This window comes from Hylaeus volcanicus, chromosome 5, assembly GCF_026283585.1.
Source record: "Hylaeus volcanicus isolate JK05 chromosome 5, UHH_iyHylVolc1.0_haploid, whole genome shotgun sequence".
In the NCBI taxonomy this organism is placed as follows: domain Eukaryota; kingdom Metazoa; phylum Arthropoda; class Insecta; order Hymenoptera; family Colletidae; genus Hylaeus; species Hylaeus volcanicus.
In genome coordinates this window covers 5,061,789-5,086,639 of record NC_071980.1, presented here as the reverse complement: position 1 = coordinate 5,086,639, position 24,851 = coordinate 5,061,789, and the positions used below count along the sequence as shown (strand labels likewise).

The 24,851-nt window shown below is 43.5% G+C and overlaps 2 protein-coding genes and 1 long non-coding RNA gene across 5 annotated transcripts in view; 2 read left to right on the top strand and 1 right to left on the bottom strand.

The window, feature by feature from the left end:
• Nucleotides 1-1,442, top strand: part of LOC128876842 (homeobox protein dve-1) — a 46,182-nt gene extending 44,740 nt beyond the window's left edge. Inside the window, exon 7 of one of the 2 annotated variants that reach the window (XM_054123561.1) lies at nucleotides 139-1,442. In XM_054123561.1, coding sequence (XP_053979536.1) covers nucleotides 139-315 — 177 coding nt within the window. In that variant the 3' untranslated portion in view covers nucleotides 316-1,442. The remainder of the gene's footprint in view (nucleotides 1-138) is intronic. The other variant, XM_054123562.1, reaches the window with a different exon arrangement.
• A 16,511-nt stretch (nucleotides 1,443-17,953) lies between these two features.
• LOC128876364 (uncharacterized) lies at nucleotides 17,954-20,344 on the bottom strand. Of its 2 annotated transcripts, none has more exons than XR_008457008.1 (4): nucleotides 19,550-20,344; nucleotides 18,581-18,866; nucleotides 18,280-18,463; nucleotides 17,954-18,211 (listed from the first exon to the last, which is right to left on the bottom strand). It is a non-coding gene; the product is annotated as an uncharacterized LOC128876364 (long non-coding RNA). The 2 variants fall into 2 exon arrangements; XR_008457009.1 differs by having other exon boundaries at nucleotides 18,581-18,863.
• On the top strand, nucleotides 18,643-24,786 carry LOC128876362 (leucine-rich repeat protein SHOC-2). Its single transcript, XM_054122673.1, has 6 exons — nucleotides 18,643-18,831; nucleotides 20,367-20,670; nucleotides 20,862-21,090; nucleotides 21,348-21,943; nucleotides 22,252-22,648; nucleotides 23,010-24,786. The coding sequence occupies exons 1-6, from the start codon at nucleotides 18,643-18,645 to the stop codon at nucleotides 23,632-23,634; spliced, it is 2,340 nt and encodes a 779-aa protein (XP_053978648.1). The 3' UTR covers nucleotides 23,635-24,786.
• Nucleotides 24,787-24,851: the final 65 nt, after the last annotated feature.

Genomic DNA, 24,851 nt, shown 5'->3' with positions numbered 1-24,851 from the left:
ACGTCTTCGATGTCTTGTAATTCCCTTCCCCTTCCATTACATTATTATTGATCTATTCCCCTGCATGAACATCCTCCAATCATGATTAATGTATCATAAATTAAGTTGCTTAGAAGACTCCGTCTGCTTAATTCACAGCTAATTCTGAAATACACAGAGGAGCTGAACCGGATGCCGTATCGACAGAAGTTCCCGCGTTTGGAGCCGAAAAACGTGCAATTCTGGTTCAAGAACCGTCGCGCCAAGTGCAAGCGCCTGAAAATGGCCCTGTTCGAGGGCGAATCGCCGCAACCGCATCCGTATCACGCAGACTAGCTTCCCGCTCCCTCAAGTAACGTAAATTAGAAGCAACCGTGAAGCCAGAATGCATTACGACCATGTACCGCAAACACGAGACGAGGACGAAGGAGGAGAAGTAAACATCGTTAATCGACCTGTTATTCCTTAATATCGTTGACTTGTAAACCACGCACGACGGGTTGCAGATTTATTGTAATTATTGCATAACGATTAATATAATTATTATGGACCTTGATGAATGTACATATGAGAATAACGTCGAATAAAAACTATACGTCACGATGTGAAGTGTCTTCGATCCTACCTCCTATATGATTTATGTTGTCGTGCTTTCGTGTTGTAAACAATTTCTAATCATTTTTATTTATCATACTTACAATATTTATTTCAAATTTGTGATTCTATTTTTACCTAGAAGAGCTGAGAAGTAGTTGAAAATAATTATACCGTTTTATATATAATTGATACAGTTTGTTTTTTTGTTTTTTTTTTTGAATAAGTAAATCTGAGGTAAGGTAAGCATATCCTAATTTATCGATACTCTTATTAACAATCGTCACTTTCAATATCAATTATCTACGTATATCAAAGTATGAGAAGATACAACACCTTTACAATAAAATAGTACTTTTGGTTTTTTCTGTAAGAACACTAGTTAATCTTTTTCATTCCTAAAAAAGGAGACATCAATGTCTTATTTCCAAATTAATCTCTCAAATAAATTCTGTAAGTTTCCTATCCTTAATCAAACAAACTGCAACTTGAACGTTTTATTTGCTCTCCTCCATTAAATACAGGACCCCCCAAAATTGCAGTTTTGTCTGGGGTCCCATAAAATTACCATACACTCCCATCTGCACCCTAACGATACATACAGCGTAGCCCAGTATCGATAACCACCCTATACATTCGCATCATAAAAGTAAAGGAGCACAAAACCGAAAAGTATAGAATTCTGGTAGAGTTTCCACAAGCCAGTATCAACGGAGGATCTCGTCCACGATTTCACGTAGAATTGAACACGATACACCGTCGAGCGCGATATTCCTATGCATATTCAGATGCTAAATAGGCATGATACGTCTGCTCGTGTGAGTAACAGTAGAAATACGTGATACTGTCTCGCCAAGTCTGGAGAAGCGCGGCCTGGCGAGTCGAAATCTCGCACTAAGATAAGACCGTCGCATTTGTTGTCGAGTCAACCCTAACTCAACCGTCACAATAGTCAATGAGTCCTTTCCTAAAGGAGCCGAAGGACGTGTCGCTTACGCGGACGGGGAAGTTATCAGCGTTCGTGTCTCAAAATCTATGTGTAACACAATCAGCCGAAAACGTTCGCTCAGATAAACAACACGAAAATAATTAATTTCGGAATAATTGGAATATCTCCCCTACAAAAGAAGAAAATAAATATTAATTTCTCAAAACACTACACCCTAACAGAATTAAAATAAACATTTAACTGTGCATACGTTATTTCTCCCAAAAGAAACTACCATGCGCGAGATAATTAAAACGAAATTGAATATTTATCGTTGAGTCGTGTCGTGCCAACCGAACGATGTCGAGACTCCCAACTTCAATCGAGGATGTCACGAGGAAAACGAAGGGGGTCGTCCTTGTCATCCAGCGAGATACACGGACGTCGTCGAGGAGATTGTACCGAAGTCGGGCTGGATTTAATGAGGATAGGCGGATTTGTCCAATTAAAGTGTCTCGCAAAGATCCACGCGGTTCCACGGTCGTTCATTCGCAAAACATCGAATTTCGACTTCGACGACCGTTTCTTATCCCGGTCTGTACGAGAACAAACCGGAACTGTTATCCCTTTTGTTGTCGTTATCGAGCCTCTCGAGTCGAGCCATCTTTCAGGGGGTGGGGAGGACTTAGGGGGCTTTTCTAAAAATTTCAATTGTCCTCGCAATGTCAGCTGAATCGTTTATGGCGCGAATTAAATCTCTCTAGAAGCTTGGAAATTTTTGTTCTTTATTAATATAAATATTTACACTTTCGAATATAAGCAAAACGTTTAATTATCGGGACTGTTATCTGTATGTAAAGTGTATTTAAATAAAACTAGTTAAAATAAAATACACACCCTAGAAAGACAACGCATCAGTTTTACCAGAAACAATATTTCGATTTACATGGAACAAACTAACCGTGTAACATAGGGGCTCACTTTCGGTAGCTTGCATGATTTTCGACTGATTGACAGGACGGTTTGCATTTCGCCTAGGAAATTTGTGTTTAACGAAATTCAGAAAAAAGAATTCGTTGTTGGAGGAAAGAAAGGCGGTCTGGTTGAACGGATAAGGAAATTGAGCTCGATGAGGACAGAGGGAAATGTAAGAGGGCGGGTAGGGTGGCAGGCCGATGCCTTATGAAAATCTAAAAGTCAGCAGCCTCGAGGATCATCCTTCTATCTGATCTTAATTTGTCAGCCAGCACGGGACCAATTTCGACCACACCCTCGCTAGTAAATCGTTATGAGAAATGCTTCACTCTGCCCTCTTTCTCTTCGTTTCTTAACGCTCGGTTATTCCAGTTCAAACTAACCAACCTTGGCATAATTTATCGCGTAAAAATTTCCGTTATTCAATTTCTTCGTAGCGATGCTATATTAATAGCTATCGCACGTACCCTCCATAAATACAACGTAAATAATTACTATAAAAATTGTTGCTGCTAACAAACTAATTGTTGTTCTATTTTAACCGTGTATTTAGTAACATTTAATAGTATTGCGCATCGGGGTGTGCATGCAGCCCGATCGAAAGGTTAATTACCGGCGATATTTTCATTTTCACGGCGAATCGATGAAATCAGCGAAACGGTCGCCGTGTCCAGGAAACGTGCACGACGAATTCTGCGTCGATGAAAGAAAATTCGGGATTCCAGGACGTTTCGACGCGACACGCACTAAACTCTGGCCCCTGGCGCGATTGTGCGCTAGGAAAGTAACCGCGAGACGTGGGTACACGTCGTTCCAAAGGAGCATTGTGCGCGCTTCGGCATTCAGAGGACGTTCTTATCTGCCTATCCGGAGAGCTGTCAGCAAAGTTCCTGAATAATAACGGGGAACAAGACAGAGAGATCGAGGGAAAGAGAAAACGCGGAGCCACGCCGTTGCTCCTATCAGCCGCGGTTAGGATATGCCTAACTATTCTGTTTCCATGCAGCTGCCGGACGTTTCGTCGTAGATAATGTTGTCCAGGACGGTTAGATCGCTGGAAGCGATCACTGCCAGCGGTAAAAGTGTCCTAATACTGTTTCGCGGTGAATCTTACGCCTCCGCCTCCCTCCTGTACCCCGCAGCCACGGAATAATGAGCATGGAGAATTGGGACACGAGTCGGGAATCGATAGTCCCCTTGTTCCCCTGAAAATATTTATACGTCATGCTTTTTTTTCAGACCATTTATTGGCAACGAAATTCTACTAGGTGCCGAAATTAATTCTGTGTTTTTCTATTCAATCATTTGTAAGTGAAACTATTGAATTAGAAATCGTCTAAGTCTCAATCTGACGATCGCTAAAATGTACCTACATTCGTACGAAGTGTAACGGCTAACAAATTTTGCTTATCGTTCTTTTAACAAATTGATTCTGTGTCTTTACATTTAGTTATTTATATCCGTAGTTTAAACAAAAATATTTAGAATTTCAACCGCAATGCGATGTTATACGATTTTGTTTAGCCGTTGTCCTTTTATTTAAATTTCTTTATAAGTTGAAGATATTTGTAGTCATATTACTTATACTAAAAATGTCGTGATCGCCAAGTACGTTTTCATAGTTACTCACTGACGACGTCGACGAACCGAGAGCTACTAGACACGACTTCTCTCCGCTTCCATGACAGCGAAGCGCAAGAGCGGAAGGACAAAGAAAACAACGTCGAAGCGGGTAAAAGGCAAATGATTAGGCCGGTTAAGACGAAGTCGCAGAACGCTGGAGGGAGAATTCGAGAGCTCGCAAATTAGCCGCAGGATTGGCCTTATAATCCTTAAGGGATGGGCGAGGTCGGCGACGCAGCCACTCTCTCTCTCTCTTCGTCCCTCGCTCTCCCTTCGCTTATCCCTAATCTTCGTCCTTCTTTGCCCCGATGAGGTAGTAGATGAGGTCATATAAACGAGGCCTGACCCCCCGCCCCCTTCCTTATTCTTTAATCCCACCCCAACTGCCTCGGTAGCCGTGGAAAAAATTACGAGGAGAGAGAGAGAGATAGGTTGAAGAGCAGCGATTGAAAGTAACGAGCTATGGTAGGAAGATCAACGAGAAGACCTTTCCCCAAGTCCGTTTAATCCTAAGGTCGGATAATTAATCCCGTTAATTTATCGACAATCGCCTAACGCCCTGACCACACGTGAGGGGAGGACAAATATTTTTCTTGGGGGATAGTTGCTCGAACTATCTAAATTTAAGATATCAACCACCATCCAACTGTAGAAGTCTATACACACACACACACACACATCCTGAAAAACATTAATCCAGGTTCCCAAAATTTCTATGATATTTCGATAAGTTCAAGATGTTCTCTCACCAGTTATTTTTCAACTCTCACTATCATCCAGCTTCAGTCTTTCGATTTCAACCACCAACCATCACCAGGGATCTGCGGACCGCACCCCTAGAAACACTGCTCCACACCCTCCTACGTAACTTTCATCATTCCCAGGTTCAGAATCACCGTTTATCCTTCGATTCCAATCGTCATAGACACCTTCGCTCGATTTATTCATCTCGCGTTGATGCATAAGTGGTCACGCGACGCGGTAGGTGTAAGGGGCACGGGACGTTGGTGTTCGGTCGATCTTAATACTGTCTTAAGCCCACCAGAGCACAACATAAATTATGTATCGTCTCGGCGTAAGATGCCCCCAAGATCCCAGGAGCACCTGGTATTCCTACTTCGGCTCACGGTTTCTCTAAGACTTCCTCCGCCTCCATCTTTACCCCTCCGTCTCGGTGGCAGTTTATACGTCCCTGCAGCGCCGCCACCTTGCGCGGGGGTCCCTAAATTTTCTCCAAGTCTATAAGGGTTAAGGAATTAACTGCGGCTGGTAGCCGGACTGCTGCGAGCCTACGGGGTTCTGATACGACTCCGTTGCAGGGTGGTTGCCTCTGGGAGCTTAATAGCTCGTGCGAGGGGATAGCAAGAGGGAGGGGGAGGGGTGAGGCGGGAGTACGAGGGGGGGAGGGCACCGGGATCTTCGCCGAAAGCCATTACAAGGATTTCTTTTATTTACGGTCGCGAAAAGAGCTCCTTTGCTGGCCGGGCTAAGTGGTATGATCTTCTCTCCTCGTGACTCTTCTTCTACGATAGATCTTGGCCAATGACCGACTAAGCGGCCACTTTTGGAGGCTTAATGTTCTGTCCGATCGTGTAATATTTGGCTATAGATCAATTAAGAGACGGGGGCGGCTTTACCGCTACCGGCGGGGATCGTTGTGGAACTGTAACTGGCCAATCTCGGACGGAGCACGTTCTTTTGTTAATTGTCTAAAAATTCTGTTGTATCGACGTTGAAATTTTCGAAGAGTTTTCTGAGGAGGTCGGGGATGTTCTGATGTTTTATAAAATAATATTCAGAGAGAGCTGAAGTGTATACGATTTGAACAGGGTGATCTCACCCTTAAACGTGTTTTGTAGTCGGCAACTGATTTTTGGTGAGTGGTGATTTTCTATCCAAGTCGGCATTGAGAAAAATTCTACATCTTGTTGAGATCATTTTCAGTTTCTTTGAGGATGTACAGATTTCCTTTGGTTAATAAAGTAAGTTATCCCAAGAGCCTGAAACAATAAAATTCCCAACTATTATCGCATGTTACCAATAATAAGATGGGGGATCACGTTGTAAGACTCATCGACAATGGAACGTAAAAACGGATGAGGCTCAATGTCGACCGTTCCGCTCCTAGTAAATTCAAGAACACTGATTAGTTCCCCTTTTACGAGGATCAGCGAGAATTCCATACAGCTTAGGTTCCACTCTGCTGGAAGGTCAGGATTCGACGGAGGGGTTGTTGATACGATACCAATGGCTTTTAGTCTTTTCATGATTGGCCAAACAGCGTCCTCCCTGTCGTGGCGTACAAGCGTGTCCCTCCTGATCCGATACACGTATCCTCGAGACCGAGGATGTAACCGCCAGCAAGCCGCAGGGTGAATCAGAATGTTGCGTGCATGTTTCCTCGTGTTACAGTCGAGGATATTCTTTTCTCCGCGTTTATTCGATGCTCCACTTTAATTTATACTGTGAAACGTCTTATACAGTGTCTCGAACATCTTGAACAACTTGAATATCTTTAACGTGTTACATCTTCAGTGGCTTTGGAGTCTTAAATATCTTGAATGACTCAAGTCTTAGTGTCTTGAACGTCTTTGAACGAACCTCGAGAAATCTTGAACATCCTGAACATCTCGAATGTCCGAATATCCCCTGTTCACGTCACCCTAAATCTGCCGCACGGTCGTCCGACGACTATCCCGTGTCTACGCTCCTCCTTCACGGACAGACGGATAAGATAATCGACGGTGAGCGGTACGCTGATCCCACGGGACACGAGCACGGCCAAAGGGTCGTGATCGAGGGATCGGGGGTAGGTGGGTGGATGGAAAAAATAATTGAAAATTTTCGGACGGTCAGGCGAACCAACCAGTGGGTTGGGAGGTGCGCCCAACGATGTCTTAGCTGGGCGACTCGCGATAAAGCAAAGAGCTTGCGCTAAATACTAATAAATCTGTATTGCCTTGCGCAGCACGGGAGAAGCTTATACTACACCTACAAGACCACGATTACCTATACACATGACCGGGTACGTGAACGTGTAAACGCGAGCAGTGACGCCCCCCCGCAAGAAACGACGTAATCGGCACCCGGCAACCGACCGAGCTTCGCTCTTTGGCAACTAGATGCACTGGATCAGAGCAAGATTTTCTTAAGCTTTCGGCGAGAGACACGTTGAGAGAAACGGATACGTCGGAATACATGTACGTGTATTTAGGTACAAATTGGGCGGTTAACTTTGAGATTGTACGGAGGAAACTCGTGAGGGGATGTTCTTAAGAAGACTCCCCGTCAGTCGCTGTTGGTTACATTATGATTAAATAAGTTCATTGATTGAGTGAAAAACGAATTATTCTTTTATACGTATTGGACTCGTATAGCCCAGAATCAACCAGGATCAAGTAATTAATTGGGAAACTGATTATTTGATAGACTATATTAATTAATCACTGGTTTGGATTAAATACAGGTTATACTTTATTTATTTAACATTGATGTATTTAGGGTAACACTGTTCAAAAGTCATAGTTAATACTTGCGTGATAATCAACTACGCCTCCTCAACGTTAACCGTTCATGTGGTTCGACTGTAAATCGAAGACAGTGTACATTTAATGGCGAATATATAACGACAGTGGTAGCTCCGAAGCTCGCGTGTAATATACAGAGAGCCATAAATATCGAAACACAGACCCGTCGACGTTCACTGGCAAGGGAGGGTGAACGGGGGTGGCTGGCAGGGGTAGTTCCGCAGGAGAGACTCAATTGATAAACGGATAAAAGCAGGGCCACGGTGGTTTCGTTTCGCATACAGATAACGGAAGTCGCGGAGAGGGTGTACACCCTCGCAATTAACCTAATTATTGATTGTACAGTAAGATGATGCCTACTAGAAAAAAGAAAATTATGAAGATCAACATAGAGAACTTCGTCGCGAATAATAGCGAGCTAATGGCTGCGAACTTGGAATAAGATCTTTAGATATAAAAAGTGTAAAGTGTAAAGTGCAAAAGTGTAAACTATAAATCGTAAACTAAGCACCCTCGAAAATATATGAACTCGAACTAAAACTGAAAAATTCCCTCCACGTTCCCCGCTTAACACGTATAATCGCAGTTCCTCCGCGCTTCCTACGACTGAATCGAATACGTATCTTAAGCACCCGCGATCCAAGTTATTTGCGACCGAGGAAATCGTTCTCTCCGAAGGAATAGTCCCCCTTAATCCCTTGCGTGTACTCGCCGCGTGCGCGTGGTCTCGATAAATAATAACCGCGTGGAAAAATCGCGGTTCCACGGTGCCAGGAATGACGGGAACGAGGAAGATCCCGGAACCACGGGGAGAAGAAGAAGCTTCGCCCTTGGACGAGGAGGAACGAAACTTCGACGGAAGAAGAAGAAGGCAGCAGAGAGGGGAGGGGATGGTCGGTTACAGGGCTTCGCTGAATCCGCGGGTGTCGGGGCAATAAATCTGGCGGGTATATCTGAGCTCATGAATGTTATTAAGATACAACCCCCCGCGAGCTGAGCGGAGCATAGAGCACGGGGTGTATACGTACCGTCGTAGGGAGATATAGGCAGAGCCGAAGAAGGAAAGACGCGGGAATCGCAGGGACAGGCTTGGGAGTGGGGCCAGCCCGAACCCGGTGGGAACGACGAAGAAGAGAAAAGAGAAGCAACCCGAAGAAACGGTTATGAAGAAATACCGCCACCGGTAATCCCACCATAGATCACCGCCTCTGGTGGCCGCTGTATCTTCGGCTACCTTCCTCGTCGTCTTCGTCTTCTACGTGCTCTTCGTGGCCGTTACCTTTTTTCTTCTCTCGATCCTGTCGTTGACTAGGCTGGTCTAGCGTTTGGGAAAAATAAGGTGTCGTTTCTTGCCAGTATGTCTACAGGGTATTTCGTTTAAAGTGGAATGGTTAATCGTTCTTCATGAAGAAGATGCTCTTGGCTGTATTAAATACACTGACTACAATTTCATTTATATTATACTGCAACGATTGTTATATTATAATTCTTTTACAAGAAAATTATCTATAAGACCTGTAGGGAAGAAATTGCATTGCTATAAGAACAGTTTATGTTAGATTCGCGTTAACATCTTTGAAGCTTTTGTACGGCCTCGATTATGAACGAATTAATAAATCCAATATAAGGAAAAAAAGAAGTATCAATGTTACAATGCAATTAAATTTCTCTGACCAATAAAAATCCAAACGATGATCGAAATCACGCGACTTAGGACAGTCTTGATCACGTAACTCTCGGACACGTAAGTTCACCCTCTTTATCGTCGGTTAATTAATTGCGCTCTCCCGTACGAAATGGACCGTATTTTCGACATCAAAGCGAAGCTTCTGGTCTTCCCTGGAATACCTATCAAAGTGTCCTGCCTGCCAATTAATACCAAACCCAGATATTTGTCCATCGGTCTACGCCCGCATCTTATCTGGTAATAATAAGTAAATACAGATATCTCGGAGACCCACGTGACAGCAGTGATCTCTGACCAGCATCCCTGAAACGTCTCCTTTCGCGTCTAGCACAGCAGTTTCCCCCGAAGAAACTATTTCTTCGCGTCCTCCAACCGGCAACATCGAATCGCTTCGAGGTAAGGTGACGGGTTTTCATTCGGAAGCTACGCTCCCCGCGGCGAGCGTGGCGGGAACTGTGTCGGCGGGACAGATAATGCAAAGGTAGAGAAGAACGGGCAACAAATGGGAAAATTTAAGACATCGTGGCGCTACCGTAAACAAAAGCCGCGATAAATTTCATAAGTCGCCGAATTAATAAAAGATTACAGCGCGGTTACTGCGGCCAGCCGCGAGATAAGAAGATACTCCCGGCGCGTAGCACACTCGACGGAACGGCCTCGAGACCGCAGCTAAATCATCGGATATCTTGCCCCCGCGATACATAAACCACCCTTCAAGCTTACACGTAGACGTTCCGTACACCGCCGCCACCACCACCCCCTCCCCTCCACCCCTTCGAGTTCTATCTCGGCGAGAACAAGGATGCTGTCGTCCCGATACCCGGAACAAGGGGGATCCGGATGTCGGACGGTGAATCGCGTTGTCCCACGAGCTACTCCCTCAGGAAGCGTTCGTGGCGAGCATAGCGACTCTGCCACAAGAGTGCAAAGACTTGAGAAGCAGGATGCCTCGTTGATGAATGCACTGGTGGATCTAGAAAGAATTAATGCTGTAATGGCTGTGTTCTCACGTCACTCAATCCCTCTAGATTATCACGATGCGTCCCGAAGTCTGAAGCAGGACCTCTGGATGTCTCATCGATGAACCTAGAACGAATCATTAATATGTCTGTTTTTCTTTCTCCAAGTGGGACCTGTTTACTGAACCACCATTTCAATACCCAAACGTGGATCATGGGAAGGAAATACCATTAAACAATCTACCAGCTGAGAGGTCCCGTCCGTCCGACGCGGTTACTCTGCAATACTTTTTCGAATTCCTGACTGTACGCGCACCAGAATTCCATATAACGGTGCTGGAATGGCGCTATATTATTATTAGAGTCCCTTAAGTCTAAGAGCCTTAAATCTGCGATAAGTTATGGGCACCCCTTTCCCCGCCCGGCTGTAGCCAGCACCCTGGAACCGACTCCCCCAGCCACCACCTTCCACACCTTATACCATTCCTCTGTAATATCTTAGTCTACGATGGCGCCTCTCCGGCCTTTATCTCGCATACATTATATGCCCCTGAGCGGGCCAGGCTACGCTTCAAGCGATGGGGTCGGGGCGCAACCGAAGGGGGTCGAAGGGTAATTGAAAATAACTGCCGCCGCCCAAACGCGTCTAATCCTTTATACACCAGTCGGTATGAACCTGACGAGGATGATTTCCAGATTTTCAATTGTCATTGTCTCCGACGTTGGACACTTGGAATAATTATAATCGTGGTTTAAATTAAAATCTATGAATTGTTTTATATAATCCATTCGAAGGCCACTGTTTCAAAGAAGCTTTGGTTATTAAAGAAATATAATTTTTAAAATACAGTCGTAATATTTTTGATCGAAAAAGCAAGCATTCCATGCTGAAGACACTACGCATTGACGCTAACTAATACGTTCTAATGCGCTCACTGTTGAATGATAGACAAGGTTGTTTATCGTATCCAAGGAAAAAGTTGGAGGCTTCCGGACGGGGGTTTACAGGCAGACACGGCTCGAAGTTTCCAAGTCTCGAAGAACTGTCGAGGCATCCTGTAAGTTCAATTTTGCGGCACTGCGCGACTTAATCGCTAAACGTCCTGATTGGCTCGTTACGGGAAAGCTTCAGGCATTACGTAGGCGCCATCCATCGAATTTGCATAAACACCGCCGAAAGTAAGGTCTTTTGTAACAAAATAAATGTGCTTATCGATGCTTGCCAGATATGAATACAAAATATTATAATGCCTTGTTAATTATCTATATATATGTAATATACATTATTATATCATGTAAAGAATTAACAAGACATTATGATATTATATGTTTTTATTATTTTAACGTAACATAATAATATCGTGGTAATATTCAACATAGAATATTCCAGGTACTTCATATTTATCCAATACTTTCACCGCCGTATCAGATTGCCTTGGCACTCATTTGACTTTATTTATATATTTTCAAATAATTTTTGTACTACGCTAAATTGAAATTAAATTGACCAGCAGAACATCCCTCTGTATTTGACCTATTTAGGGGTTGCGCGCCACTGTACCACGGAAGCGTAATTGATTTTAATGAAAACAGTTTGTAATAAATTCAATTAGATTTTTCAGTAGCCTGTAACGTATACTCGACGGGGAACCAGTAGAATACTGGCGACAATTTCCAGAGGTAACCTTTTAGACATATCGTCTAAAATCGTCAACACGATATCGTGTTGTGTATAAATTAAAAATGCTACAAATCTGTTTATCGATTCTCATATTCATTAATATACGTTTCTGGGTCCCGTGCATGTGCACGCGTTTTATTACTTTGCTTCGAGTAATTACAATGATATCGTCGTAAGTAAACGATAAATAAAAACGGTGCTTCTGGGGGGAGAAGACATCGCTGCTGAATAGGACGAGCAAGCTTTCCATAAATAATACTATACGTGCCTGTACAACGATCATAATGATACCCATTCGAGTGATTCGATATTTGTAAATAAAAATTATTTCGAATACAGAATTAACGTGAAATTATTTTTCTGGGAATGTGAAAATTCAAATTTACACAAACATCCGCGGCCACCATAACCACCATGTCATCATCATAAGCATTCTCGAATTTTAAACCCACTCCTTCGTCATTCCTCTCGATCCTCATTCTTTCCCATCGCGTCGTAAAGAAGATACGCTCTGTCAAATCTGTAGGAGATTCAAACTCTGTCGGCGCGTGTTACGCGCCTCCAAGAAGACCCAGCGTCCATTAAGAAGCATCGCAGAAGTAAAGATTACATTCGTAACGTTTCGCCGGGTGTTTCCTCGAGGGACGCGGGGGATGGAAGCAGACAGGACAACCGCTTATCGCGGCAATAAAAAGCATCGAGCAAGATTGGCATGTCGCCTGCCCGTAGACGACGCAATCTTTTCGACTCTTTAGGCGTGTTCGGATGCGCGCCAGGGTTCCTAGATAGCGCTGTGAAATATGCTCATCCTCGCGGAATGCTCTGACACGGCGGCGTAGGGGGTGCGGGGGAGCAATTGCCACAACCCTATTGCTACATCGTCGATTTTCCAACAGGTTATTATTTTTTGTTGTAGAACGTAGTTATGGCCATCGTCTTCAAGGTGTATTCGTCATTGTCATAATGTATTTTCGTCACTATCATAGGCATCTTCATGATTTATTCTTCATCGCCATCAAAGTCAACATCATCCCGTATTCTTCATCGCCAACATAGAGATACGTGCTTACCTGTCACAGGTGTTCCCAATCTATCCGCGTCTCCAAACACAAAGCAATTTTATGCATTTGCCTCTCGTTAAATCGATGCTTCGGGTTCAATTTAGATCTGCGCCCAAAGTTCACCCTCCCTAGCTCACCTCCGCCGTTTTCCTCTTTGTCGTCCCGCTTCCTTCGACACCTGGGTCCTCTAATCGTCACCCACGTGTAGACGATCGCGTCTCAGGATTACAGACCACCCCTACCGTATTCGAGTGAAAACTTTCCGCGACTACGTAACAGAAAGAGACACGGCCCGAGGAAAGATGACGAGGACAAGGAGACGCGAACGACAGCGAACGAAGGATAGACCCGGACGACGATTAAACAATGCTACGGAAACACGGAGGACGCTGAGGTTTCGCGTGTCCCTTACTCCCACGATCCACCTCGTCTCTTCTTCCGTAGTTTGGGAGCACCGACAGATGTGCCGGGTGTCACAGGCCGAATCCTATACACCCTGGTGACGTGTACGTGCAGCCTTGGGGACACGGACACGCGCCTGTCTCGCAGTGTACGTTGCATCTCATCCTCGCCAGGGGGTTCCGCGCCTCGGTGTCTCTGATCTTGTTAAGGACGCACCGAACCACGAATAGCCGGCATCCATTCAAATATCACCGTGAAATCTACCCACACTTAAGCTAGTTCCGCGTTGTAGCAGCGATGGTGGGTGTCGATGAAGAAATTTTAAAAGGGACGGTGTTCGGCACCGCTACGAGTATTTAGGCGATGGTATTTAGTATTCTGTATTTAGTATTCTTTTATTTTACTGGGAATAGCCTTGAGGAATTAATTCTGGAGAAATTGGGACGTGATTTGTTTCGCGTGACATAGAGTCTAGATCTATTAAAGGTAAAGTTCATTCGATTATATCAAAACTATTATTTAATTTAGTCGAACTTCTTCAATTGATTTCGAAGACTTCTACCGAAACAGTAGAATGGTCAAGTGAACTTTATGCACAGACTCAGAAACTAACGAATGCGCTGCTGCATGGAGCTTGCCTGCATACAGGCGCCGAGTCTGACTATGATCGCCACATTCTACTGGACCTGCCAGGGGCTTACGATGACTCAAAAACAAACTATATCAATAATGTAATGTATAAGTATAATGTAAATACCTAAACAAAAATCGATTTACGAACGTCCTAGACTAGAATAATCCCTGAAATAATCCTCCCAGGGTTCACCGAATAGAATATTGCGCAAACCTGTGCGAGATTCCCGATGCGTAAAGGACCACGCGACAAACCGCTGGATTTAATTCGGATACATGCCATAGCAATTACGGGCGCACGTTTCGAAAGACGTCTTCTTTCGCGCGACCCCTTACAAGGCATAAAAGGTGGCGGGAAGGGTCGCCAGGGAGCGGAGTTTGGCTTTGTACAGAGTCGTGGTGGCGTTGAAGCCGACAAAAGATAAGCTGTTATTTATAACCGAGCGTAAGGGCCGCCGCGGGGGCGGGGGTTGCTTTAGGGAAAATAAAATCACTTTCAAATCTCGATGCTCTGGTGTACAACCCCCCACCGGAATGTATCCTTTTCCGTTTCTGGCACGGAGGATGACTGAGTAACTCGATTGTTGGACTGGGTCAAATATGGGGACAGTTTTACTGTAGGGTGGTTTTAAGTTGAAGTAACGGACGTGTGTTGTGTATTTAAAAACTTGTTGGAAAATTTTTGTCGAGAACGTTACGACTAGAATCTTTAAGCTACTCACAGGTCAACTGCAGTTTAATCTACCTAATCCTCAACTACCCCCATTCCAAGCTACCCCTCCAAACCAATTCCCTTAAAACCCATCGCGCCCAGAAAATCCGAATCAACAATACTCGAAACAACAACCATCCCGCTCGACGGTTACAGTCTCCGATCCTCCGAGCAGCGTTTCCAATTAAACAGACCAAGAAGCGGCTCCGGTAAATCCCCCGAATTTCCTCCGAGGTTCGGGGAAGAAGCTCGCAAAGCGACGACACCGATGCAAACTAGTTCCCGTTTTATTTCCTCGCGGCCTACCCGAGCGTAACCCGGAGGATCCAAGCGGAGACGACGGAGAGATATCTAAAGATTCGTCTTCGATGGCTCGTTGGCGGTTGGGGGGCCGTGGTGAGAGGGTGACTTGGGGGTTGAGGGTCGGCGTAGGCGGACGGGGGCGTCACGAGAGACGCCGATGCCCGTCGGGGAGGGCGACATGGAGGGGGATCGGTTGCAGGGGTCGAAACCTCCAGGCTGCAGAGTGTGCAACCCTCTCCCACCGCCTCGTCCCACCCCCTCCACGGGGCGGGTGGGTGGTACCCAGTCCTCGAACTGATCAATACCTGAAACACCGCGAGGTATCGTCCCGCTATTTCCGGTGTCCCAACGCGGCCGGAAATGAAGGCGTTAAAAATATATAGAAAGAGTGCTGTGCACGTAGACGTACGGGGCCAGAGTCTACCCCAAGGGTGCAGATAGTAGCGACGTTATATCTTCTCCTAGCGACTGTTTAGCACAGCTGGGCCTCGATAGCTGGTTCGCACGATGAATTTTTCCCAACCCACCTGCCTTCGAAGAGGACAATAGCTTCGCTGCAACGTCTGATTTCACACCGGGAGACGCTCCGGTAAAGTTACTCCCCCTTCGTGTTCTCGAATCGTTAACCCTCTGTTGCAACGTGTTATTCCGCATCAGCCTTGGAGAAAGATGTTTGCTGATCGTTTGTGCCACAGGTTGGACACCTTTGGTGTTGTTTTGGGTTTCACTGGAATGGAAAAGTTAAAGGTCTTGTGAGGTCCTTGAGAACTCTCGAAACTAGTTTTGATAAAAATCTTGCTTTCGAGGGTTGAAGGTGACCTAGGAGGTTATAGATATTAAAGAGCCCTAGCGATGGGTTAGATATCTTGAAGACGTTTCAGGCGTTGGGAACGAAAACCCTAGAGAAGAGGTTCTTAAAAGTAAGAACTCTTACGAGTAGAATTCAAGAGGGCTTCAGATTCCTATTCTTGATAAATTCAACAAGCAAAAGAGAAGTAGTTATTATTGTTCGTCAAAGACTCTTGTACTCGATGACAAAATTAGACTATACGATACGAATCATGTTTAGAAATAACAAGGAGTACTGACCATCCTTCCATTTCGCTTTCAATTGCTCTTCTTAGATCCTTCCCATCCCCCATCGATTCATAAACACAATGTTACGAATTCACGCCTGTCCACCTGAAATATTATTTATCCTGGATATCGAATATTATGTATCGACGCGAATTTTACGATTCGCGCCACCGCTCGTATTTCTCGGGTATACAACTTTATCGACTTTTAATTACAACAACCCGCTGCAGTGGCCGTCGACGGCGCTTTAAAATCAGCAATGGGAAATCGATACAGGGTGATAATCAAACCCCCGCGCACAGATGCCTTCGAGTAACCAGCATCGTGACTCCGGGGTTCTTTTTTCTCGACCACTGAAATTCTGCCCTCTCGGTACGTGTATAATTTATTAGGTCACCCCCACGAGTTCGAGCCACTTCTGCTGTTCAAATTGATATACGAAACATACATTTAAATGTTATGAAAAAATGTAATCGACGTATACCGACAATCTTTTTCCACGTTTCTGAAGTAATGCTCAAATAAGAGAAGTCGATATACTAAAATTAATTAGGAGGTTCCTGTAAAAATAGTATTTATAAGAAACACGATCTACAGCACGAATATACGTGGTGATCTAACATAACTGTGATATGTTCCTATCGGTTTGAAAATGAAGAATGAAGAGAGGGTTTGCAGCGAAGAAGCGCATGCGAATCTCAGCGAAAACGCGAATTGAAATTCGAACAGGGCAGTCCAGTGGAAAATATAAGGCATTAGATAAATACCTCAAGTATCCGGAAAGCCGATATTGAGGCGGCCATCTCTTCGGTCTAAGTCTCTCTTGGCTGACCCATGCGGATATTTTCTCCTTTCCCCAACCACTCCCGCTGTATTACGACCTCTTTTTATCGTTGCTTCGATCCGACAGGACCGTGTCTGAGGACTTCTCAGTGGATGGGTCAACCACGGCTCGGAATTACAGCGATAAGGCGTATCTAAACACCGGTGACAGGAATATCAATATTAGAACAAGTCATAATTCAGCAAGAAGATTTCTAATGGAACACGAGACCTCGTGAATTTTGTTAATATGTATTTTGTTAATATGAGGTTACCGAGCATAGGAAATTTCTTTTAAAAAAGAAAATCAATCCTCGGTAATTTTTCCAACATTCCATAGCGCATTGTACGTACTCATAATTTTCTACATACTGTACATACTGTACATGAGTACATACTGCCAGGTGTGGAATCGGAGAACAACGAACTGCCCTCTGACCACAGAGCAGCCAGGGGCGAGATAAGGGCTCCACCCTTCCTGTCCGTAGATTTAAAAAGGCCTTATCCGCGCAGGACTGTGTCTCTCTCTTTTTCACACGTCCGGTTGGTCCAATAGGGATGATAGGTCACACCCTCTCGGGAGGGTGCGAGCGGTTTAGCCAGCGCCGGCGCTTAGCCAACGGCTTATCCAGTAGGGACAAGGACACGCTACCTCTACCTGTTGATATTAAACCAACCCCTTCGCCGAGATTTTGCAAATCCGGAGTTCCACGTCGCGCGTTAGGTCACGCCCTCGCAATCGTGGTTGACGCGATTTTTTCTCGCGTTGCTCGCTACTCGTGGAATACAGAAATATACGTAGGCACACCAACTAACGATGAAAGTAACTTATAAGCGGGTCAGATGGGACAGATTCATTGATAAGTGATTCAAGTTCGAAGAAATTATTTGTGAATATTTTGAACGCCTGTTTGAATAATTAAAGAACGATCGAATGTAAAATAAATTATACAGTTTTATTACGAATTGAGCTCATTTAGAATGTAATATTGATCTTACACCAAAATAAAATTCTACACAAGCCGAATTACTAACAAAAACAGAGTGTAGTAAAACGGATAGTCTCACTTAAACAAACAGAGTATCTAACATCTTGAATTCTACCTTTATATATGTACTTGTGTATACCTATATAGTAAAAGCTTTACTAGATAACACCAAAGTCCATCAATCGCGATTTCCGATCCACTCGTACCCTCTTAAAAACGAATAAACCACCAATTTCCAGCTCGGACACCCGTCTGCCCCCTGTAACAGGTCACCGAGTTTGTCAATTTTCAAACATTCGACAGGTGCACTTCTCTCCATATATATACCTATCCAATTCTTTCGTTCGCGGCGGGGAATAATGCGCTCACCTCGCCGCGCGGTCGAGTTATCTTGCTGAGATATCGTGCGGTATATCCCGCGTTACTTATCAAAGATAAGTACTCAGTAGTTTTCAGGACGGTTCCAAGCACTGTCGGGGCCATCGATCCTAGGCCAAAGCCGTCTTTTTCACTAAAAAAGAGGGGAAAAAAGAGACGCCATTACCGTGGTCAATCTCGCGCGTTACGCAATCGCTGACGTTAAGTGGACATGAGTGACCACTAACGTGAATCGAGTGGATCGAGTTACCCAGTGTCTTCGTTTCGATGAAAATGTGATTTCCATAGGGATCGTGTCCTATAGCAGTGAACATGGAGAAACGGATTACGACGGGCAGGTGTTTGGTCACATTAGCAGCCACGTTCTCGGTTCTGCTCACTTCGGCGGTCTGCCAAACCGTCTGCCCGAGGAGATGCTCCTGCTACTTGGGCCAACAGCCGAGAACTGTCATGTGCGCGAGACAGGGCCTCGAGGCGTTCCCCGAAAATATCAGCGACGTTGTGAGTAAACTGCGGGCTCCGACGAGTTCAGCCTGCTACGACAAATCGAAACACGTTTCACTTTGCAACATGGTCGAGTCAGCTGACCACATAGGACACGTCCAGTTCGAGTAAATGTGCTGTTTGAACGTCAGGAAGAATGTTAATTCATTGTTGAGTAGGCATCGGAGGATTGTGATGTTCTATGTGGCTAGGTGGGTCAGGTTGCTTGAAATTAATTTTTAGGGACCTTCCAGAGGTGGAAATCGTTAGAGACGTCCCTGGTTTGAGCACGATAGTTAGCAGCAGCTAACCTGCTTCAACAGTTCAGTGCTGGAGTTAGGTCTAGTGAGCCCCTGGGTAACAGGCACTGTGAGGTCTGTAGTTATATCCTCAGAATAGGAAAAAGAGGTACAGAAAAGTTTAGCTAATATTTTTGTTTTCAACAAATTTTGACGAAACCTCCAAGTTAATATTTAGATTCTTAGAAACATTGTTTGTGATAACCATAAGAGCAAGTTTAGTTGACTATGTAGATTCTTTAGAAACTTCCCTTTCCTGTCATAATAATTATTCATTGTTCATCCTGAAGTTGGGTACAGGCTTATGCCTGAACCCCTAAGCCTCAAAAGCCATTACTTCGATTCAGTGATAATTTTAATACAATAGTCAACATTAGTATTTTGACCATTTGCATTTGTTTAACGATATCCCCAACATAATTGCACTTGTTACTTACATCTTCGTCCGATCCTCTTGAGCATGAAAGATCTCGGCACTCGTAGGACGCTACTTGGAGTGAACTAGCATGATGGCTGCTTGGCAGACATTTTTGCGGTACTTTATCGCGTCGTTTGCTGAAATTCTGAATAGGATTGAGTCACTGTATAAATGAAACAGCGAAGGAAGACACCGGTATCTAACAGATAACTTGAATAGCTAAGAATACTGCGAGGCAATCTTGTCCATTTATCGTTGGGAATAAGAAAATTAATGAACGTTTTGTAGAAATTGAAATTGTCGCCTGAATAGCATTTTACAGGATCTTGGAGCAATATAGATTACCCGCGGGTATGAAGAAGTATCATTTTCTGATGAATCATTAGTTTATGATAATCCTTGTGAGATTAATTGTGAATCACTGTTGTATTTTTATGCACGCGAATATATCAATTCCAAAGTGTACAATATATTTGTTCTAAAGTGTGGTGACAATGGAATAGATTTAACAAAGGAATACAGTCATTTTTGAGTCATCGTTAGAACGAGTCATAGTTGAATAGAAGGAAATTATTTAAATTGAGAATTTCTATCGTATTCTCTACATTAAAAATATTCATAGATTCGTTTAAACTGAGAATTCCCCATGAAAACATTTTGAATGGAGAATTATGATTGAGATTCTACGTAAAGTAAAATCAATTTATAATCGACGAGTATAATTCACGAGTATATTGTCTTTGTGTTGCCAAATTTAAATTCAATCCTCACAGTCGTAGATTCTGAAAGCGAAATAGATCTTTTTGTTGAACGAGCTTGTTTTTATTGCATTTTAGGTGGAGCAATTAAATTTATCGAACAACCTGTTAACGGATATCACGAGTGACATTAATCGATTGATAGATCTGCAGTACCTGATTCTATCCAAGAACAGGCTGAGTTCGTTGCCCGAGGACATTAGTAACCTGAAGAGCCTAAAGAAGTTGGACCTGAGCTGGAACCAAATACACACGATAGTTGACATTAGTTCTGTGAGGCAACTTCCGGCCCTGAAGTTTCTCTATCTATCTAAGAATCCGTTATCCAGCTTGGAGGATTTGGTAAACGGTGGACTCGAAGTTTTGAGCGTCACTCATTGCGGTACGACAGTGTTTCATTCTATTTATTATTAATGCAATTCTATCTAAAAAATATCCAAAATATAATTTCTAGGGTTAAAGTGAACTTCTGTACGATTTAACAAATGGTCCATTTTTCGACGAATATTTTCGCAGCAGAATGTACACTTTGACGAACGTTACTAACTTTTTTAATGCGCTTTCATTCGATAGAAATACGAGAATTTAGTAATACATCTCTGGACGGTCTTCCCGCATTAACGACACTAAGCTTGGCAGGAAACCCTTTGAAATTCATTCAGAAAGCACGGAGTCCAAAACTACGGTGGCTCGATATGTCCGACTGCCTTTTGAATTTCTTAAGTCCCGATACTTTCAGCGGATTTCCAGAGCTTGAAGAGCTTCGGATGGCCAACAATCCCACGTTAGTCTACAGTACCAGGTAACCGAACAAAACTCCGATGAAAATATGTCGTAGCTAAAAAATAAATTAAATGTAGTTAAGGAATTCAAAGTCTATCGTAAATGAAAATATCCGACAAACACGGAAGATGAATTTTTGAAAGAATATTTTTCATGTCCAATATATACTACAAAACCTATGTCTAAATGTATAAAAATTCGTTATAAAAATTCTGCAATTGCAGAACTTGGATACATGAAACATAATAATTGATGCCCAATCGTGTCTCGTTCCAGACACGAGACGCTGACCCATTCAAATCTGAAGAGATTGGACGTGTCTAGGTGCAATCTGGACAGACCAGGTCTCCACGGACTCCCATCGCTGGTCCACGCTCGATTAACCCGCAACAGTATTCGGCTGTTGCCCGATCGCATTTTCGCTAAAAACAGACAACTAGGTTTCCTATATTTGAACACGAACAGCCTCGAAAGTTTGAACGCGAGCACGTTCGAAGGCATGGTGGAGCTCCAAGTGTTGGACCTGTCAGCCAACAACCTGGAGACGATTGATCCCCTAGCGTTCCACGAGAACATAGAACTGAAGCAGCTGAATCTGTCCTACAACAACTTACAAGAATTTCCAAACCTCACGTCGGCTGTCATGACGCTGGACTTGTCGTCGAATCAAATCAGCAAGCTCAGCCAGAACTTCTTGACGGGCATGCCGAAAATAAAGAGCATCATCTTGACTGAGAATCGATTGGAAACGATACCATCCCCCTTGGTATCCACGACGTTGAAGAACCTGGATCTGCGACGGAACAGACTGGTGGAAGTGGATAATAATACATTCCTTCGACTGCCTCAACTCATAAGAATTGACTTATCAGGTGATGCATTTATTTTTTAAAGATCGTAATGTTTGATGCTGAGATGTGGAGGAATGTAGTCTTCGTTCCTGGCAACCTGAAAACATCGAAACCCATGCTGTAGTATATTCTAGACAACTTTGAATCTCTTAGTACAATCTGCGTACCTGCCATCTTCGAATCCTCTGGTCTTCATTCCTGGCATCCAATGTAGTCCTCCACCTCAATGTAGTCTCCATTCCTGGCACTGAAATCATCGAAATTTCAGCATCTTATAAAAATTGGTTGCCAAAACCTGTTCGCTCAACCTCCTCTCCATACGTTTTCAGGAAACCGTCTGACTGAAGCTATGAGTCCAAACATTTTTAGAAACAATCCAGGCTTGAACATCATCAAACTAGGGGACAATCCTTGGCGATGCGACTGCAAGGAATTGGCCCACTTGTTCAATTATCTGACGGAATTGCCTGCCAAGACTTTGTCGACGAGTTTGATTTGCCAGACTCCGGCGAACATGTCAGGTTACTCCTGGGAGAGTGCTTGTTTCGACGCCTGGAATGGACCCTTTAACAAAGACAGGTCCTGGGGCTTCGTGCTGATCGTCATCCTCACTGTCATAGTTCTATCCGGAAGTTTCATCTCCTTCAGGCACATGATAAGAATGAAGAGGAGGGCCCTAGATCAAAGACAACAGCTGGAGGCACTGAGACTGCTGAGACGAAGGAGGTAGGGATCAATGATTTTTGCTTGAGTATCTTATAATCCTTTCTACCTGGATCATGTTATACCTAGAACATGTTTAAAATAATACTGTTTAAAATAATGTTGGTAATGTAGTTTATGAGGTACATACAGTATACGATATTACCCACACAGAATAACTAAGAAACCTATCTTACCTGAATACTGCACTACCCAAGCACACTCCTGACTTCGAGGTGCCAATGTTACCAGCAGAGACAATAGAAGTTACCTACAGTATTCCAAGACATAAAAATCCATATTATCAAAAAAAAAAAAAAAATCAAAAAATCTATCGCAACACTTTTTACGAAGCAAATACTTTTATTCAATGCGTGTTCCACAGGGTTCATACTGAACGACAACGAGAAGAACGCGTCGAACGTCAACCAGAGCCCAGAATCCATCCGCTGGAGTTACTAGGACCTCCCAGTTACGAAGAGGCCATACAGATGCCGCGACTGGCTCGTTCTCTGGACAACCTGGACGAAATCTCTGCAGATACATCATCCGTTCGCGTCATGGGTTCCGCTGACAACCTGAGGACGAAGCAGAGGAGAACTAGGAGGATAAAGACGAGGATTTACAGCGAGGACGATTGGCTGAGGAGGGAGGGACGTCGACAAGAAAGAATTAAGAGGGAAATAAACGCATCTGTTGGTAACGTAGCCTCTGAGGTACCACAGGTTGTCAGCCAAACGACGTCCAGGACCTCTGTGGCGCGAAGACCCAGAAAACACAGCGTGCTAAGCGATTCTGTGGATTCTTCAACCGGGAAGCTTCGAACCAGGCCGCAGACACCTAGTGCTAAGAAAAAAAGAAGAAGACGCACGGTTTACGACGGTCACTCATCCGACGATGAGGATTCCGACATACCGCGATACGAGTCCACCAGATCCATGGTCATTAGGGAACTTCGAAGGGAACCTAAAAGCGGTTACAGAGAACCCGCGGTGGACCACGACACCTAAGTGTTCGTAAACTGCGGGTGGATTAATTGCCCTCGAGGAATTCGTGAAATAAAAATTGTTACACTTTGATATTCCTGACCTATTAGTCGTCAATGTTTATCTATATCCGACAATGCGCAATCTCGGACCCTAACGCGAGTTACATTGCGTCCGGTGATTATGCGCTGAATATGAACATTGCTATTAGGTTGTCCTAAAAGTTTCTTTTCGTTTTATTCATAAGTAGCATACACGTAATATTTTATGTTTTATATTTCATTACTGAATTATATGCGAACATTCTAACTACTGAGAGATAAGGTTGTCTATTTATATAACAACTGAGTGTAAGTTGCGAAAGAAACTTTTGGGACAACCTGATAATTATCCTTAGGAGGACTGCTAGAGGATTCACCGACGCTTTAATGTCTCATAAAATTTCCTAACTGGAGTTTATGGCGTCGATTGAGGGGGATGGAAGTTCCAAAAATTGTGAACACTGCCTTATACCGGTTTTCGTGGTTTTGATAGATTAAATGAACTTTTGCAAGGGTTTGCAATTATTGAACTGCTTTGTCAAGTCGAGGGAAGTTTTGAGAACTTTGTTACAGTGCAATCGTTATGTTAATTCATTTCTCTTCACCGTCGTTTTAGTATTGAAGGTAAATGAAAATTTTGAGTTTTGTTTTTAAACAACACAATAAGTCTGTCACGTAAACATCATCATTCACGTTTAATTATTACTTTCATTTAAAATAAATAAATGTATTCCATACCACTTGTTTTATTAAAACACAAAATCCTAAATCTCTTTCGGAAAATCTTTTGTATCCCTAATTCTTCTTGTAAAGAAAAATGGAAATAACTTGATTGTGGTATCTTGTAATTCTTGAAAGGATATTTTAAACAGAATTAAATCACTGTAAGAAGGAAATCGTATAACTATAAAATTACAGTAATTTCACGCTTACCTGGAACCGATTAACGTCGACTTTATACACAGCGAGCAATTATTCGATCGTATCAGCATATCGTTTACCCTGATTGCTTTAATACATAAACTTGATAAAATGTTGATAGACCGTTAACACGCTGTAACTACAAACATATTAACCTCTTAAGTAACGATCAACATCATCAAGCAAACACTAGACACCCACAGTATCATTATTCCTAATAACATTCTCCAATATTTACAAAAACCGTAAAACCGGTTTTATGTATATATTTATTAAAAA

Excerpts from the sequence above, each read along its gene's own strand:
- LOC128876362 (XM_054122673.1), top strand. The coding sequence starts at position 18,643 with ATGGAGAAACGGATTACGACGGGCAGGTGTTTGGTCACATTAGCAGCC. Across the intron at positions 18,832-20,366 it reads CCGAAAATATCAGCGACGTT|GTGGAGCAATTAAATTTATC; the intron begins GTGAGTAAACTG and ends ATTGCATTTTAG. Across the intron at positions 22,649-23,009 it reads AGACTGCTGAGACGAAGGAG|GGTTCATACTGAACGACAAC; the intron begins GTAGGGATCAAT and ends CGTGTTCCACAG.